The 17,240-nt window shown below is 37.9% G+C and overlaps 1 protein-coding gene across 1 annotated transcript in view; it reads left to right on the forward strand.

The window, feature by feature from the left end:
• Positions 1–17,240, forward strand: part of CSMD1 (CUB and Sushi multiple domains 1) — a 1,221,578-nt gene that overhangs the window by 950,061 nt on the left and 254,277 nt on the right. Inside the window, exons 19-21 of the mRNA XM_086608338.1 lie at positions 161–277; positions 1,697–1,912; positions 5,316–5,504. Of these exons, the coding sequence (XP_086464464.1) occupies positions 161–277; positions 1,697–1,912; positions 5,316–5,504 (522 nt within the window). The remainder of the gene's footprint in view (positions 1–160; positions 278–1,696; positions 1,913–5,315; positions 5,505–17,240) is intronic.

Raw genomic sequence — 17,240 nt, forward strand, 5'->3', positions numbered from 1 at the left:
TTGGATTAATTAACTTCTTATTTTAATACTTGACCCTATTTTTAATTTTAAAGGTAGTTCAAAAAGTGAACTAGATTATTTTTTTTTTTCATAAAACCCAGGACTTCTGTATGACTTCTGTTGTTCCCTCCCCTTCCCCTTCTTTCTTCCTCTTGTTAAGCTTTATGTGGTGGATATATTCATGGGAAGAGTGGAACTGTTCTTTCTCCAGGTTTTCCTGATTTTTATCCCAACTCTTTAAACTGCACTTGGACTATTGAAGTGTCACATGGCAAGGGTAAGAATCTAATATGAATTTCGTATGTATATGTAATGTCTATGTTTAAAAAATTCAAACACACAAACACAGTATTACTTGATTAATTTTGTTAATTGGTTTAAACCATTGCTTTCTGCCATTCTTTTGAGGGAGAAGTTTAATTTCCCAAATTTCTTTTCCCATTTCTCCAAATGTGGTGTTCCTAGTTTGTGTTTATTTTACAAAATAAACATTATTTTAACAGTTTCCGGAGGAATATGTTTTAGTCTCTCTTAGAAAAATGAGCAGAAAGTAGAAGAGGTAAAACATATGAAAATAATAGTTACTTGTTAAATAGCACTGAATTTTTCAGTGAAAACTCTTGGGACCTTGTTGACAGCTCTTCTCCATTATTACACATGAAGACGCAGATTTGACCTATTAGTAACCTTAGATTTCAGACTCAAATCATTAAGGCCAAAAATTCTATATTTTTATGGTAAATATACAGTAGAATAACGTTTGGATGTGCAGTTAGGCTTGGAAGCTTATGCCTTATGGAAACGTGTAAAAGAACTAAGGAAAACAAGCCTCGGAAGTACTCATGATGTGCTACATACCATTGAATCAAAACATAATAAAAATATTCCTCAGTCTGCTCTCTATGACAACAAAAGTCTCTGTTGTGTGTGATTGTCTGAGAAATATATTTGAAGTCTCTACTATTTAAAATCTTACAGACTGGATTTTTTGTTTAAAACTCATATGGCATTTTAAATATAAAATACATGAAAAGACTTTCTAAGAATGTTCTTCCCCATAGTAAATAACTGTATTTGAAAACCTAACTGTAATTCAAAATTTAATTCATTGCTGGACTGGAAGTTGGCAACTGAAAAAAGTCATGCCTTGAGTAAAGAACCAGTTCCAGAAAGTATGAATCTGTATTTATGGAAGACCTTACATAAATTTGTGTCTGCTTTGTGCTTGTGTATGGGCACTTCCCATAAAAACCAGAATTGTGCTAGAGAAAATGCAAAAAATAAAACATGAATACAAAACTTTAACCAATTATTAAAGTATGTCTCCTTGTTTAATAGGGAGATCATGGCAGAGATTATAAATAAGAGAGACATACAGGAACTTGAATAAAATCTATACGATGCAAATTTAGATTTTCAGAGCACTGTATACAAATAACACTGAGTCCCATCAATTCTCTTATGGGAGCTATTGATTTACAGTGAGCTAAACAAACATCCACACTGCAGATATTGATCGGTCGAGTCATTCTGCAAGTTTTATTCTCTGAATTTCAGGTTTTGATCCCATGTGTGACTTTTGGTAAAAATCTTTCGATATAATGTGAGATTTACTTCCCGTGTCACCTGTGTATAAAGGAAGAGAAACACTTCCTATTAAATGCTTTTCTTTTCCCCCTTTTGAATATTTTTAAAGGTGTACAGCTGGTTTTTCATACCTTTCACCTTGAGAGCTCTCATGACTATTTGCTCATCACTGAAGATGGCAGCTTTGCAGAACCAGTAGCCAGGTTAACTGGCTCAGTCTTACCCCCTACAATTAAAGCTGGCCTCTTTGGGAATTTTACTGCACAGCTTCGATTTATATCTGATTTTTCAATTTCTTATGAAGGCTTCAACATAACATTTTCAGGTAAGAAATTCTGTTCTGCTAAATGTCAAGAAACTGTTTCCACGTAATATTTTTACTTGTAGATAGCAGAAACATTATGAAACACCTGTTAAAAAAAAAAAAAAAAGTAAAAAGAAGTTTTGTGGACTCCATTATAGAAAATAGGCTAAGGTTTCTAAAGGTGGCTAACAAATTGAGAAGGACATTGGCGATGTGACTCTAGAGAAGTTTTCCCTGTTCTCAGAGAACTGTCAGCAATGTGAAAAGAAGTTTGGAGAAAAATTAAGGGGAAAAAAAGTACAAAGACAGAAAGTACTGCTTCTGAAGAACGAAACTATCTGGTAATATTTTGCTAAACAAAGAATAGAAACTGTAAGAAAGCAGCAGTGTGCTAACTCAGAGTCACAGAGGAGTCTAAATTTAAGACTGATTTTGTAATAGAAAATATATATGTAAAAATAAAATTTATTAGCTGTTGATATATGAAGAAGTTCTGTTAATTTTTACAAATTCCTCTATAAGATGATTAAAAATTTTAAATTACTGTTTCTCATTTACAGTCTTTAAAACTAGATGACATATTAAATACATTTCTCAATTATTTTCTTTGCCTGTCTCTTTTACTGGAATGTAGAATATTTACAGATATGCATATGAATGAATCAACTACTAGTTGAGATGCTCATGCACATGGATATTCTGTGGAAGAAGTACATATAGACAACTCTCTTACATGATTTTTCAAGAACTGAAAAACAATACATTTTGTTGAGATTTGGCAATGTTTACAGATGAATTTGTTATTTACGAATAATGTATCTCATTTATCTTGCTTATTTAAAAACAAAAAAAACACAAAAACCAGCTCAATGATTAAGACAGTGTTGGATTTACTCGTATCAAATGCTGAATTCCATTTGTTCTGGATGCTTTGGACTAACCAAATCAGAGGTCAGCAGTTTTGCAAATTTAGAATGTAAATGTGAATATTAAATGGTATCTCTGATAGTTTACTTATAAATAACTCAAAATGGTAGAGGGCTAAGTAACTTACAGAAAAATACAAACTATCAGCATGGATGCAAGGGGAAAAATTGTAGAGTAACAAAATATGTAGATCACAGAATTTTTCAGACACAAGCAAAGGTTTATGCCCCATCTGCAACTGATATACACATAGATAGCCATCATATGCCATCCTTTGTATTAAATAAATATTTTGATATTATATGTAAAAAAATACATATTAAATAAATATCATCAGGTACATTAATTTTATGACACAAATGGGAGAGTCTGGTTTTTTATTTTCACAGAATTAGAACATATTTCCCCATAGTAAGAAGTATTTAGTGATAAGAACTTTAAACTGTTTTGAATGTCATCTAACACAGAAATCATAGAATCATAGAATCATAGAATCATAGAATCATAGAATCATAGAATGGTTTGGGTTGGAAGGGACCTCAAAGATCATCTAATTCCAAACCCCCTGCCATGGGCAGGGAAACCCTCCACTACACCAGGTTGCCCAAAGCCTCATCCAACCTGGCCTTGAACACCTCCAGGGATGGGGCATCCACGACTTCGCTGGGCAACCTGTTCCAGTGCCTCACCACCCTCAGAGTGAAGAGTTTCTTCCTTATATCTAATCTAAATCTCCCCTCTTTCAGTTTAAGCCATTACCCCTTGTCCTATCACTACACGCCCTTGTAAAAAGTCCCTCTCCAGCTTTCCTCGAGGCCCCTTTCAAGTACTGGAAGGCTGCCATAAGATCACCCCGGAGCCTTCTCTTCTCCAGGCTGAACAGACCCAGCTCTCAGCCTGTCTTCATAGCAGAGGTGCTCCAGCCCTCGGATCATCTTGGTGGCCCTCCTCTGGACTTGCTCCAACAGCTCCATGTCCTTTGTGTGTTGGGGGCTCCAGAGCTGAACGCAATATTCCAGGTGGGATCTCACGAGAGCAGAGTAGAGGGGCAGAATCACCTCCCTCGATCTGCTAGCCACACTTCTTTGGATGCAGCCCAGGATGCGGTTGGCTTTCTGGGCTACCAGCGCACATTGCCGGCTCATGTTGAGGTTCTCATTGACCAGCACTCCCAAATCCTTTTTCTCCATGCTGCTCTGAATCCATTCTCTGCCAAACGGGTCAGGAAAATTCCCAGGTGCCTAAAGGTCTGCCACAGGTTATCTCCATGTCTATCTCAGACTTCACAGTGCTGAGCAGAAATCATGTGTTTTCAAAACTTAGAACTTTTGCCAGCAGAAACTCCTGTGGCTTATAGATTCCTTTTACTATTTGGGACCTTCCCATAAGACAAGTTACTATAGGGAAGGATTTCTTTATTTATGTTATTCAGTAAGTCAGTCAGCTGTTTAAACATTCATTCAGAGAGTTTGGGATAGTTTCTTCCCCTGACTAAATGGAGTTTCTTCCTGTAACTAAGTGCATTTGACCCTACGTTCCATCAACCTCCAAGGTAAATGTTTTAAAAATGTCGTTTCTTATCAGTTATCAGAAGTGTCTCTCTTCTAAGTGGTCTCTAGGGTCTTTTGGGTCATATTCTGAAGAATATAAAGTAAGACTTTTTGGATTAGAAGTAAAGTTGATCTTTTTCAACATCTTTTCTTGAACAGTGGTCAGCAGTGAATATCTAAAGAAGAAAGAAACTCACAAAACTGGACAATCCAACAATGACACTTCCCCGGTACATTCTGTGAGGATAAGGGAACTCAGACATTTCCTGAGTTCAGTGTAGTCCCTTTGTATGTAACAGCCCTGATTTTTTCCCTTTAATTTGTTCTGGCTCCGCCTGAATTATTCCTGATGCATAGTTATAAAAGAGACAAAAAAAAATTAGCACTTGACATTTCTTTTTTAAAAATATATATATATTTAGTTTCAGTTGTGTGACACCTGTAGGATTTCTATAAGGCATGCAGATTAAGTTTGCCTGATTAAGAGTGTAGCTTTACTACACTTTTTTAAAATGTGGTCATATGTCTTTTCACTCCCCTGATCACTTGTTTGATTTTCTCTTAGATTTTCTTCATTACATAATGATCTTTTTTAATTGTAAGTCTCACTTCTAAAGCTATTTGGGAGTTCAGATGAAATGAATCAACAGTTACATACAAAAGATATAATTAACCGAAATTATAGTAAACCACTTACAATACAAGCTGATGACAGCCCTTGAAATTGAGAACATAAATGTAGTATGGATATGACACAATAGATACATAATTACTGTCTGTATAGCCATAATAGACATATAGAAACAGTACTGGGTTTTAGTAGAGGACACAACCCTGAAATACGTGTTTCCAAGTGTTCCAGACTGACACAATGCAACTAATTTGGTAAGCTTTCCATGTGAACAACTTGTCCCATGTATTTCTATATTATGTTTCATTGCCTGCAGAATATGATCTGGAGCCATGTGACGATCCTGGTGTTCCTGCCTTCAGTAGGCGAATTGGTTTTCATTTTGGTGTTGGAGATTCCTTGATCTTTTCTTGTTTCCCTGGATATCGCCTGGAAGGTGCGAATAAACTTACCTGCCTGGGAGGTGGTCGGCGTGTATGGAGCGCACCTCTGCCAAGGTGTGTGGGTAGGTGGTCATATGCTTTCATTTCATTCATCAAATCGTTTATAGCACATGGCATGTGTCAGAATACTGGACAGAGAACAAAGTGCTTGGGTTGAAAGGATTGATCCCCAAGCTGTACAAACTTTAAAGTCAGTGCAAGATATAAGTAATGCATGTCTCTTTTACTTAGAGGACAGAACTAAGGAAGAGGAATAGTTAGAATCGTGATAGAAAATAAGATCAAAATGTCTTGTGAGAGAAAATGTGAATTAATTATTGACCTGTATGTTTGCCATGATTAAGATGTAAATTTCATACTTTGTCTTTCAGGGTAAAGAAACAATGTTTAGAGCTTTTAGATGAAAATAACCTTATTTAGAGTCTCTTGGCTGGTTTTAAGGGTCTTTTTTCATATTGTTTATTTTATTCTTGTAACTCTAAGCTATTTTTTTTTTTTACAGTTCATGAACTATAAACTGTATTACAGCATTTTAAACTGTAGTTTTTAAAATTAATGTGCTGTTGCTAAAATTCAGAAACTATAAGCTCAAACTGAGTAAACAGTTCTTTTCTAGGAAAAGCTCTGGGACTGGATTTTATAAAATTTGTACAGTTACTGTATGTGATTTGTGAGATGGTTTTATCACCACCGTGTCAAGTTATCCGATCAACTACTATTGACATAATGCTTCTGAAATGTCAAATAGTTCCACACAACCCTAAATAGATTTCTTTAAGAGAGTTTTTGTTTTAAATAAGATTTTGTTTCATTAAGGGAGAAACTCAGCTTTGATATTTTTCTTTTGTTTGTTTTAAAGGGACATATCACTATATCTGAAAAGAGTCATATCATCTGCATTGTATATACATGTAAGATATACATGTATATACCTGTATGGTTTTTTTTATGGAAAAAAGTAAACTATTTCTAATTTTGTTTTAAAAACCTGGGCTTATTTAACTCATGATGAAATTAAGTAACAGATGAGAGAAATCGAAGTCACACCGAGTTTGCCATTCATTTAAAAATTCTAGATTCAAGTCTTAGGCTATTTTCAGCTTGATTCATCTCAGAAGTATCACTGGCTTCTTAGCACTGCTTGTCTATGAATGTTTTTAACCAATTGCGCCCCACTCTATATCATAGAATCCCAGAATCATGGAACAGCTCAGATTGGAAAGGGAACTTGAAAGATCAACTAGTCCAACCTTTTGTGGGAAAGGATGCCTAGATAAGATTGTCTAGCACACTGTGCAATTGCATCTTGAAAACTACAGTGTTGAAGACTCTACCATGTGCTTGAGAAGATTGTTCCAGTGATTGATTGTTCTCACTGTAAAAAATTTCATTCTTATTTTGAGAGCAAATTGTACCTGTTGCCCCTTGTGGCTTCTCATGAAGAGAGAGCCTCTGTTCTCTTTCAGTCTCTCTCCGGTGGGCTTCTCTGTGTTCTCCATTCAAACATAAGTTAAGTTTAGTTTAGTTTAGATATCATAAAATTTTATTGATCTCCAGGATTACTGTTGCCTTGCGCTGAAGAAAGAGACATTTTGTATGGTCGTCATGTATGTTTTGTTTGTGGTTTTTTTTTAATGTTTTTATCCTTTGGAAAGTCTTTCCTACACCATGTACAGTAATAAGAGCTTCAAACTTAATATCTTGAAAATGCGTACTTAGTTATCCCTATAATGTGAATGCCATATTGCAAAGTTGCAAAGATTACCAAAATGTCAATAATTATCTTAATGAAGTATCAGACATTGAATTAGCCATGCATTTATTGGACTAACATAATCACCTACTGTGCCAGACACAGCTATGCCTGTATGTTCTCCCAAGCATAATTTAGACATACGTATCCAATCACCGAATCATAGAATCATAGAATGGTTTGGGTTGGAAGAAACCTTAAAGATCATCTAGTTCTAACCCCCCTGTCATGGGCACAGACACCTTCCACTGGATCAGATTGCTCAAAGCCTCATCCAACCTGGCCTTGAGCACTTCCAGGGATGAGGCATCCACAGCTCCTCTGGGCAACCTGTTCCAGTGCCTCACCACCCTCAGAGTGAAGAATTTCTTCCTTGTATCTAGTCAAAATCTACCCACTTTCAGTTTAAATCCATTGCCCCTTGTCCTATCACTACACGCCCTTGTAAAAAGTCCCTCTCCAGCTTTCCTGTAGGCCCCCTTTAGGTAACATAAGGCTGCTATGAGATCTTCCTGGAGCCTTCTCTTCTCGATATCATATGTATAGTTAAGTCTGTAAGTCATTTAGACAGGAAATTTACTTACTGAGAGCTCAACTTTTCCCCTTTGTTCTTATTATGTTCAGTTTTGAATAAATTTATAGACTGGTGCTAAGGCATCGGTCACTAAATCCATGTGGAAGACCCCACTTCCTAATTGATGAAGAAAGCCTTTTATAAATTATGCATATACAACTGGCACTTATTTATAACAATATACCTAAATAACTTTTTTAAATCAGTCTATGAAGAAAATTTGTTCTCTACAAATGTATCAAACTAATGCTATCTATAATGCAATTAAGAGAAATACAAGGAAAGAAACTCTGTTAAGCAGCTAAGTGAAACTCAGGGGGAAAGGCACCTTCAGTGCCCTTCAGGTCAAGTTCCTTTCATATGATTTTTTTCTTAGCACCAAGACGGTTTACAGAGGTCTCATTTCTTGTTGCCATGGCACCTGAGACATTAGAGGTGAAGACAGCCTCTTACCTTGAAGAGGCGTTCACACAAAGAGTGAGAACTTTCTCAAAAGAGTGAAAAGAAACTACTTGTCCTGAAATCATGTGGCTTTAGAGCGTACATTCAGAAGCTTATCTAGTCAACTAATTGTGCAACTCACTGGCACAAATTCCTAAGTACATTACTGGGTTCAATAGCCTCTTGATTTTTTCTTCCTCATTACTATTTCTGCTTCATTATTATTTCTATACTGACCAAACTCATCAACATGATATATGCACACACCAACCTTTATATATCAACAAGGATTTTTTGGTTCTTCTATGAGACATGATAATACATACTTTCATGATTGTTTTCATCAGATTCACGATGAAAGCCCTTCAAATTTAATTGCATTTAATTTGTAAATTAAACATTCATACAAACACATACTGATTTGTATCACAGAAACAGCACTCAGTTTCATCTGCTGGTGAAAAAAACAGTGAAGCAACAGAGTTTCCAAAGAAGAGTTTCACCCTTCTCCATCCAAATAAATAATTGAAAGTCCTTCCTCCAGGGTTCATCTCCAATATGTTCTGAAATTTTCCTGGTCAGAGAACCATTTTTGTCTTTTCACCATTTCTTCTCCTTTGAAAAGTTTTTTTCCAGGTAAGGAAAAAGCAGAGCTTTGGAGATCTGGTTAGCCTAACATTATGAGACTGGCAGTTTCAGTCCAAAACTTTGAGTCCCATAAGGACTGCAATATCATCATTTTCACTGATGTTATCTCCGTGCTGTGCAGGTAGACGATCTTCCTCTGAACTTCAGACATCTTTATCTGAGTGCCTGGATGTTGGTTGGTTCTCAGAATAAGACAGCATCCCTTTTTCTTCAGCTTTTCACAGCAAAAAGACAATTCCAGGTCTATCTGAAAAATCAGATGTTCATAAACAGGTGTTCTTGTAAATCTTATTTCTCCATGTCAGCTGTTCACTCTCTTTCTTGTCTTTTCAGTTAGAACAATTTTAATATTTATCTCAGCCATGCACCTCCAGTGGTTATGCAGTATAATTCCAGCTCATCACAGAGTATTGAAGACCCTACCTAGAGTTTCCCTTTGGGTCATCACTCCATTTCATCATTCCACTATCCTCCAGTTGAATCTCTCCCTCCTGACTAGAAAGTAGTTTGTGCCTACAGCCACCTACTTGCTACTGTTTGATGAAAAGAGCTTTACTGTTAACATTTAAAAAAATTGGAATATATTCAAGCCCTTAGGGCTGAATCCCTTTTGCACTCTTTAAAGAACAGGCATGATCATTACCCAAGGTGGTGTCAAATTTCCCTCATTTCGGAAGATGAGCCTTTTTCTTTTCTTTTTCTTTTTCTTTTTCTTTTTCTTTTTCTTTTTCTTTTTCTTTTTCTTTTTCTTTTTCTTTTTCTTTTTCTTTTTCTTTTTCTTTTTCTTTTTCTTTTTCTTTTTCTTTTTCTTTTTCTTTTTCTTTTTCTTTTTCTTTTTCTTTTTCTTTTTCTTTTTCTTTTTCTTTTTTTCTCTTTCTTTTTCTCTTTCTTTTTCTTTTTCTTTTTTTCTACTTAAAGCTGTGATTCTCCTGTGGAAACAACTCTCCATACGTGGTGTAGTGGAAGGTTTACCTGCCCATGGCAGGGGGGTTGGAACTAGATGATCTTTGAGGTCCCTTCCAACTCAAACCATTCTATGATTCTATGATTCTATACCTTTGCCATCTGGTGAATTCTCTGTTTACATTGACATAACATGGCTTTTCAGGAAGATGCCTTCCCTCCACCTCTTTACACCAACTGTAGAAACACTGGGACTGCCAGTGTCCTTACAGAGAATTTCACATTCTACATGGAATTGTTTAGAAAAAAGATAGTGGAGTCATCCATAAAGAATTTAATTTCCTGTAAGAGCTCCTTCAAAAGCACTCAAGTGACTATGATGGCTTCTCTATCCAGTATGCTAATAGTTGATATCTGCAGATGAGATACCAGTCTCTTTTCACACAAGAGTACCAACTGTTTCCCATCTTTCTAGACACAGTGATTGCATTTGGAAGAGCTATCCTGTGGTCTTTACTTAAGTAGTGACTCACTCCAGCAAGTATTCTACAGTAAGGCTTTTCTGCAGTTACCCACAGTATAGAGGACATAGGCAGTCTTTTGAAGGAACAAAAACTGTTTGGTTATCTTTATGTAACTGTTCTTCGAGATATGTTGTCTAAGTGTACATTCATAGTGTCCTCTTTTAATCCTCAAAATTTAGTGTAACTGAGAGGAATGAGAGATTAAGGTGAATAGACAGACAGGCAGTAGCACTCTTGCTACTTTGCAATTTTGTGTGATGCACAGAATTAATGGCATTAGGAGCACATTCTCATAGCTAATGTCAAGATAAAAATACCCTCCTAGCAATCCTGGTGCAGAGCTACCTATAAAATAAACATGCACAATTTTTTGAAGAAGAAATGTCACTAGAATAACCCATATCTTTAGGTTTGAAAGCACTAATATAGGCATCTGTTTTTTTGCTGTTGTGAAACAGCTCATCATCTGTAAGATTGTTAACATTATCAACTGAGACGTTACCGTAATTGGCATGCTTGGCTATGTGTAGTAGGTTTAATTTCCCTCATATCTAGTTAAAATCTCTACCCTCTTTCAGTTTAAAGCCATTGCCCCTTGTCCTATGACTCCATGCCCTTGTAAAAAGTCCCTCTCCAGCTTTCCTGTAGGCCCTCTTTAACTACTGGAAGGCTGATAGAAGGTCTCCCCAGAGCCTTCTCTTCTTCAGGCTGAGCAACTCCAACTCTTTCAGTCTGTCTTGAGGAGAGGTGCTCCAGCTCTCAGATCATCTTCATGGTCCTCCTCTGGACTCGTTCCAAGAGCTTCGTGTCCTTAAGTTGGAGACCCAATAGCTGAATGCAGTACTCCAGGTGGGGTCTCATGAGAGCAGAGTAAAGGGGCAGAATCACCTCCCTCAACCTGCTGGCCACGTTTCTTTTCTTGCAGCCCAGGATATGGTCGGCTTTCTGGCCTGCATGTGCACATTGCTGGCTCGTGTTCAGCTTCTTATCCACCAAAACCCTCAAGTCCTTCTCCTCTGGACTGCTCTCAATCCATTCTCTGCCCAGCCTGTACTTGTGCTTGGGATTGCCCCGACCCGTGTGCAAGACCTTCATTTGACCTCGTTGAACTTCATGAGGTTCACATAGGCCCACCTCTAGGTATTCTAGGTGGGGTCTCACGAGAGCAGAGTAGAGGGGCAGAATCACTTCCCTCGACCTGCTGGCCATGCTTCTTTTGATACAGCCCAGGATACGGTTGGCTTTCTGAGCTGCAAGTGCACATTGCCGGCTCATGTTGAGCTTCTCATCCACCAGCACTCCCAAGTCCTTTTCCTCAGGGCTGCTTTCAATCCATCCTCCACCCAGCCTGTACTTGTGCTTGGGATTGCCCCGACCCACGTGCAGGACCTTGCACTTGGCCATGTTGAACTTCATGAGGTTCTCACAGGCTCACCTCTCCAGCCTGTCAAGGTCCCTCTGGATGGCATCTCTTCCCTCCAGCGTGTCCATCAAACCACACAGGTTGGTGTCATCAGCAAACTTGCTGAGGATACACTCAATCTCACTGTCCGTGTTGTCGACAAAGATGTAAACTGCGTCGGTCTTAATCCCAACCCCTGAGGAACACCACTCATCACTGGCCTCTACTTGGACGTCAAGCTGTTGACGGCAAGTCTTTTGAGTGTGACCATCTAGCCAGTCCTTTATCCACTGATTAGTCCATCCATCAAATCCATGTCTCTCCAATTTAGGGACAAAGATGTTGTGCAGGTCAGTGTCAAATACTTTGCACAAGTCGAGGTAGATGATGTCAGTTGCTCTTCCCTTATCCACCCAATGCCATAACCTTGTCGTAGAAGGCCACCAAATTTATCACTTGTGATTTGCCCTTAGTGAAGTCATGATGGCTGTCACCAATCACCTCCTTTTATTCCATGTGCCTTAGCATGGTTTCCAAGAGGATCTGCTCCATGATCTTGCCAGACATAGAAGTAAACTGACTGGCATGTAGTTCCCTGGGTCTTCTTTTTTATCCTTTTTAAATATAGAGGCTATGTTTCCCATTTTCCAGTCCATCGGAGCTTCACTGCACTGCCACAACTTCTGAAATATGATGGATAGTAGCTTAGTACCTCATCTGTCATTTTCCTCAGACCCCATGGATTCATCTCATCAGACTTGTGCAACTTAGTTTCCTTAGGTGGTCTCTGACCTGATCTTCTACAGTGGGCAGTTCTTCGTTCTCCTAGTCTCTGCCTTTGCCTTCTGTGTCTTGGACGCTGTGATTAGAGCACTTGCCAGTGAAGACTGAGGCAAAAAAGTCATTGAGTACCTCAACCTTTCCATATTCCGCATAACCAGGTTTCTCATTTCCTTCCAGAGATGGCCCACATTTTCCCTAGTCCTCCTGTTGAAGCTTTTCTTGTTGCCCTTGACATCTCTGGACAGATTTAATTATCTCAGGGCTTTAGCTTTCCTAATCTGATCCCTGACTGCTTGGACAATTTGACTGTATTCCTCCCAGGCTACCTGTCTCTGCTTCCACTCTCTGTAGGCTTCTTTTTTGTTGAGTTTGTCCAGGAGCTCCTTGTACATCCATGCAGGCCTCCTGGCATTTCTGCCTGACTTCCTCTTTGTTGGGATACACTGTTTCTGATCTTGGAGGTGATCCTTGAACATTATCCAGCTTTCTTGGGCCCTTCTTCCCTCCAGGGCTTTATCGCATTGTACTCTACCAAGCAGATCCCTGGAAAGGCCAAATTCTTCTGTCCTGAAGTCCAGGGCAGTGAGCTCACTGTGCTCCCTCTTCACCATTGTAAGGATCTTGAACCCCACCATTTCACGGTCACTGCAGCCAAGGCTTCCCTTGAGCTTCACATTCCCTACCAGCCCTTCCTTGTTGGTGAGAACAAGGTCCAGCATAGCACCTCTCCTTGTTGGTTCTTCTATCACTTAGAGAAGGAAGTTATCAACGCATTCCAGGAACCTCCTGGATTGCTTCTGCACTGTTGTGTTGTCCGTCCAACAGATATTGGGGTGGTTGAGTCTCCCATGAGGATCACAGTTTATGAACATGAGGCTACTCCTATCTGTCTACAGAGGTCCTCATCCGCTCGATCTTCCTGGTTGAGTGGCCTGAAGCTAGACCCTACTGTAATGTCACCAGTCACTACCATCCCTTTAATCCTGACCCTTAAGCTGTCTGTTGGGTCCTCATCTGTCCCCAGATGGAGCTCCATGCACTCCAGTTGGTCCTTGACACAGAGGGAACTGGATCTGGTAGTCTGTGAGGAGGACAATACAATGTATGTATATTTATTAGATCATAGAAGATACAGCTTTGCTGTAAGAGAAGTTTAGGTACAGTAGAAGAACTTCAGCTTATTCCATCATAAGCTGTCTGTAATATTAATTGCAAAACTGAAGTAATGATAAGATTATATGACTAAAAAGAAAGTGAATATTTGATTGTATTTGTGGATCATTTTCTTCTAAGTCCTCAATATCCTGGCTAATGTGAATGGCCTTTACCTAGCTTCTCTACTCAGCTGAAGAGCTGCCCATGTTACTAGAGATGGTTATTTCCCCCTTTTCACAAGGACATGACCTAAACACTTTGATCACCTCTTCCAGGAATTTGGCCTTTGAACGTCATGTGATAATGGAAAGGAAAGTTAGAATTGGTTCTTCAACTCTCCTTTCCAAGATTGTTTTAGCTTAATTTCCATTCTATTACGTGATTCGAACGCTGCTTCTGTCTACTCGTCTGGATTTTCCCTGCTCTCTACCTCCTTAAGAAACTGTTACAAATTTTACAAAGGATATAACACGAAAATATTATTTGTACTCTGCACATTGTACATGATATTCAGTTCAAACTAGCCTTTCATGGTAAGCATTGCATCGAGTTCAGGCATAACACATTAATACAAGAAACTTGGCTTCGAGTGCTGTTTTTTTATTTTGATTTTGGCTTGGGTTTTAACCTGCATTACTTCCCTGTCCTCCATTAGCCATTGCAACTGTATGGAGTGTTCCTAAAGCAAGCTGTGAAAAACTGAAAGGATAAAGCTGAAAAGAAACAGCTACTTAATGTTTTCATTTAATATTTAAGTGCTGTTGCTCCTTTATTAAATTTTACATGGCACTTGATTATTAGTGGTGCATTAATACAGTATTTGAGTAAAATCTTCACTGAGGTATTGTTCACTGGTATTCACATTAATATCACATTAATTTATCATGTTCAGTTGTTACAATAAATACTGCATGAATAATTAATGACAGGGTGCTACAATAAATTGCTGACACTCTTTAATAAGTTGTTTCTTTTTAATACTTTAGTTAGTATTCATTGCAAAATCATAAATTATAATTAATATACTTTGTCATGTTGTAGCCTTGAGTTAATTTCCATCGAGATTGAAACATAAGTGGGAACCTTGTTAGCCTGAATGGCACTGGAGATTTCTGTGAGACCCTTGAGATCTGGCAATTATTGTTTTCTTTAAATTCTCTGTCGCAAACGATTTGAATTTGAGCTCACCTTTGAGAAGTCGAACAAAGTCTGAAAATTGCTATTCATTTATTTAAGAGTTATTCATGAGCAAGAAATCTTATATAACATCAGTAGTTGAATCTTTGAATCTTCAGACAGTAATAAGGATGCGTCTGTAGCCAGGATCCACTGTATTTGGGAACTCCATATTTAAATGCTGTCACATTTAAATTGTTAAATCTTTAGGTTGATTTCTATTTCATAAAACATATTTCATAAAGTTATTTCATAATTTGTAATTTCTATTTCTTTATCTTATAAAGATATTTTTCTAAATACAATTGAAAGTTGTTAATCTCTGTTTTTTTAACCTCTCATTTTCTGTCAATGTTTGACAGAAAATTGAAGTTTTCTTTGAGTTATTGTTTGAGTCTTACTATACACAAATCTTTAAAATATGGCGCAATATAGTAACTGCAGGTTTTAGTTTTCTCTCAAAACTGAAATTTTAATATTGAGGAAACACCAACAAATTTCAGCTGGTGCATAGTGAGCACTCTGACTCTATTTTCAAAATGAAGAGAAGGAGTAATCCGCATGAGACCTTAATCACCTTAATGTGAAACCTTGATAAGAAATTTGAATCGTTTATAGTGAGAAGGAATAATGTTTGCCTTAGGTTGCCCTTTTGCCTTCTTTCTACATTTTAAGGTTGCGTATGCAAAATATTTTTTCTTGATAAAACAAATAATGTAGGGATGTTATCTCCATAGTTCGTTATCAGATAATACTAGAGAAAGTAGACAAAAATCTCAAAAAAAAATTATATTAAATTAAAAAAAATGCTCTCATCCTGGCTTCTTTTGATAATCCCCTGAGGCCAATTAACACCATAGGATTTGTTTTGAGAACCTGAGTGGTATCTTATGTCAGTGGCATATGAATTGAAAACTAATTAAGCAAACTTCAGGAAAGACTGTACCTGCTGTTTAGTCCTTCATTTCCTTCTCCATTATACTTTGCAATGGAATGATAACAAAAAAAATGGAATAAGGGGTTTCAGTGAGGTGTTCTAACCTCACCATCATCACACAGGTGTTGTTTAAAGAAAGTTGAGAGAGGCTTACATGCACCTGCGCTGTTAGTGTGGTCCATAGCTGATGATCTACCTTGACTTGAAATCTTAGAGAAGTAAACAAAGAGGGAAAAAGAAAGGAGAGAGAGGGAAAAAAAGGGAAAGCCACTCCTCAGGCACCCGCTGGGAAGAGAAAGGAGAGACTCCCCAGACAAATACCTCTCCAGTAAAGGTGGTGGCAATAACGATGTGATGACAAAAAAGTCAGCGTCTTCCTGCTTTCTCCCCAGTACAGTTATATTTTTCGTGCAGACCTTCTCAATCTTCGCATTGGTAGCTTATGATACTGTTAGCACTGATTGAAGCATGTATATGCGCTACAGACTAAACAGTTAAGCTTTGTGATGTATATTATTGTGTAATATTTATTGTGTGTTAAAATAACTGCTATCTGCTCATTATCTAGTAGACTCTATTCCTATATGAAGTTACAGGCTAAAACCCACCAAGTATGGAGTGATGTGATCTTAGTGTAGAGTTATAGGCAAAAAGCTACAAGGCAAAAAAGTGAGAAGTGGGATGAGAACGGTATGACTTCTTACTTTTTAGAAGAAACCCAGCATAATAGCGGTTCTGAATTCAGCAATGCCAGGTGAGAACAAGAGCATGTGTAGTACCAGAGTGAAGGCACTGCCCCAGCAGCCTAGCAGGGTGTAGATGAAAGGTTACAGGCTCACAAGTGAAGGGCTAGCTGCAGAATTGGAGATAAAGGATAGCTAACATTACAAAGATTAAGGCGCTGTGCAACAGAGGTGCTGTGGAAACTCCATATGCACCTCAGCTTGATGCAGCGTTCCAGTCAGCAGGAAACTTCATCTCCTTGCACTGCATTTGAGTTTGTACATGAAGCTGTGCTTGAGTCCAGTCATGTATTGTGTCTGCCCTGCAGAAGTCATGTGCTAAGCTTTTTAGACCCCTCAATCAATGACTGTGGAGAAACCCTAAGGTTTTGCTATTATGTGAAGACAGAGCATAGGACGCTTGGTTCAGCTTTATCCATGATCCCTTTTGCTCTTGTTTTAATGTTCCATGACCATCCTACTGGGTAACAATATTATCCAATAGAAATATAAAGAATTATCAACTGTCTGAGCTCAGCTTTTTCTCTTATTTTATGAACTGCTGAACAATCTTGTAAATACAACAAAGGTATTCTGCACTCGGCAGAGTGCTTTGTGGCAGAGAAGCCTTTAAACTGATGATGTACTACTTTTACTTGATCTCTACTTTGGAGATCTGCTTAAAATCCTGTCAAACCTTTTAGCAAGATGTATGGAAGAAAAATAATAAAGCAAACTTTTCCATTAAACAAAGTTATAGTTATATTTTACACGAACTGT

This window comes from Tauraco erythrolophus, chromosome 2 (assembly GCF_009769465.1).
Source record: "Tauraco erythrolophus isolate bTauEry1 chromosome 2, bTauEry1.pri, whole genome shotgun sequence".
Taxonomy (NCBI): Eukaryota; Metazoa; Chordata; class Aves; order Musophagiformes; family Musophagidae; genus Tauraco; species Tauraco erythrolophus.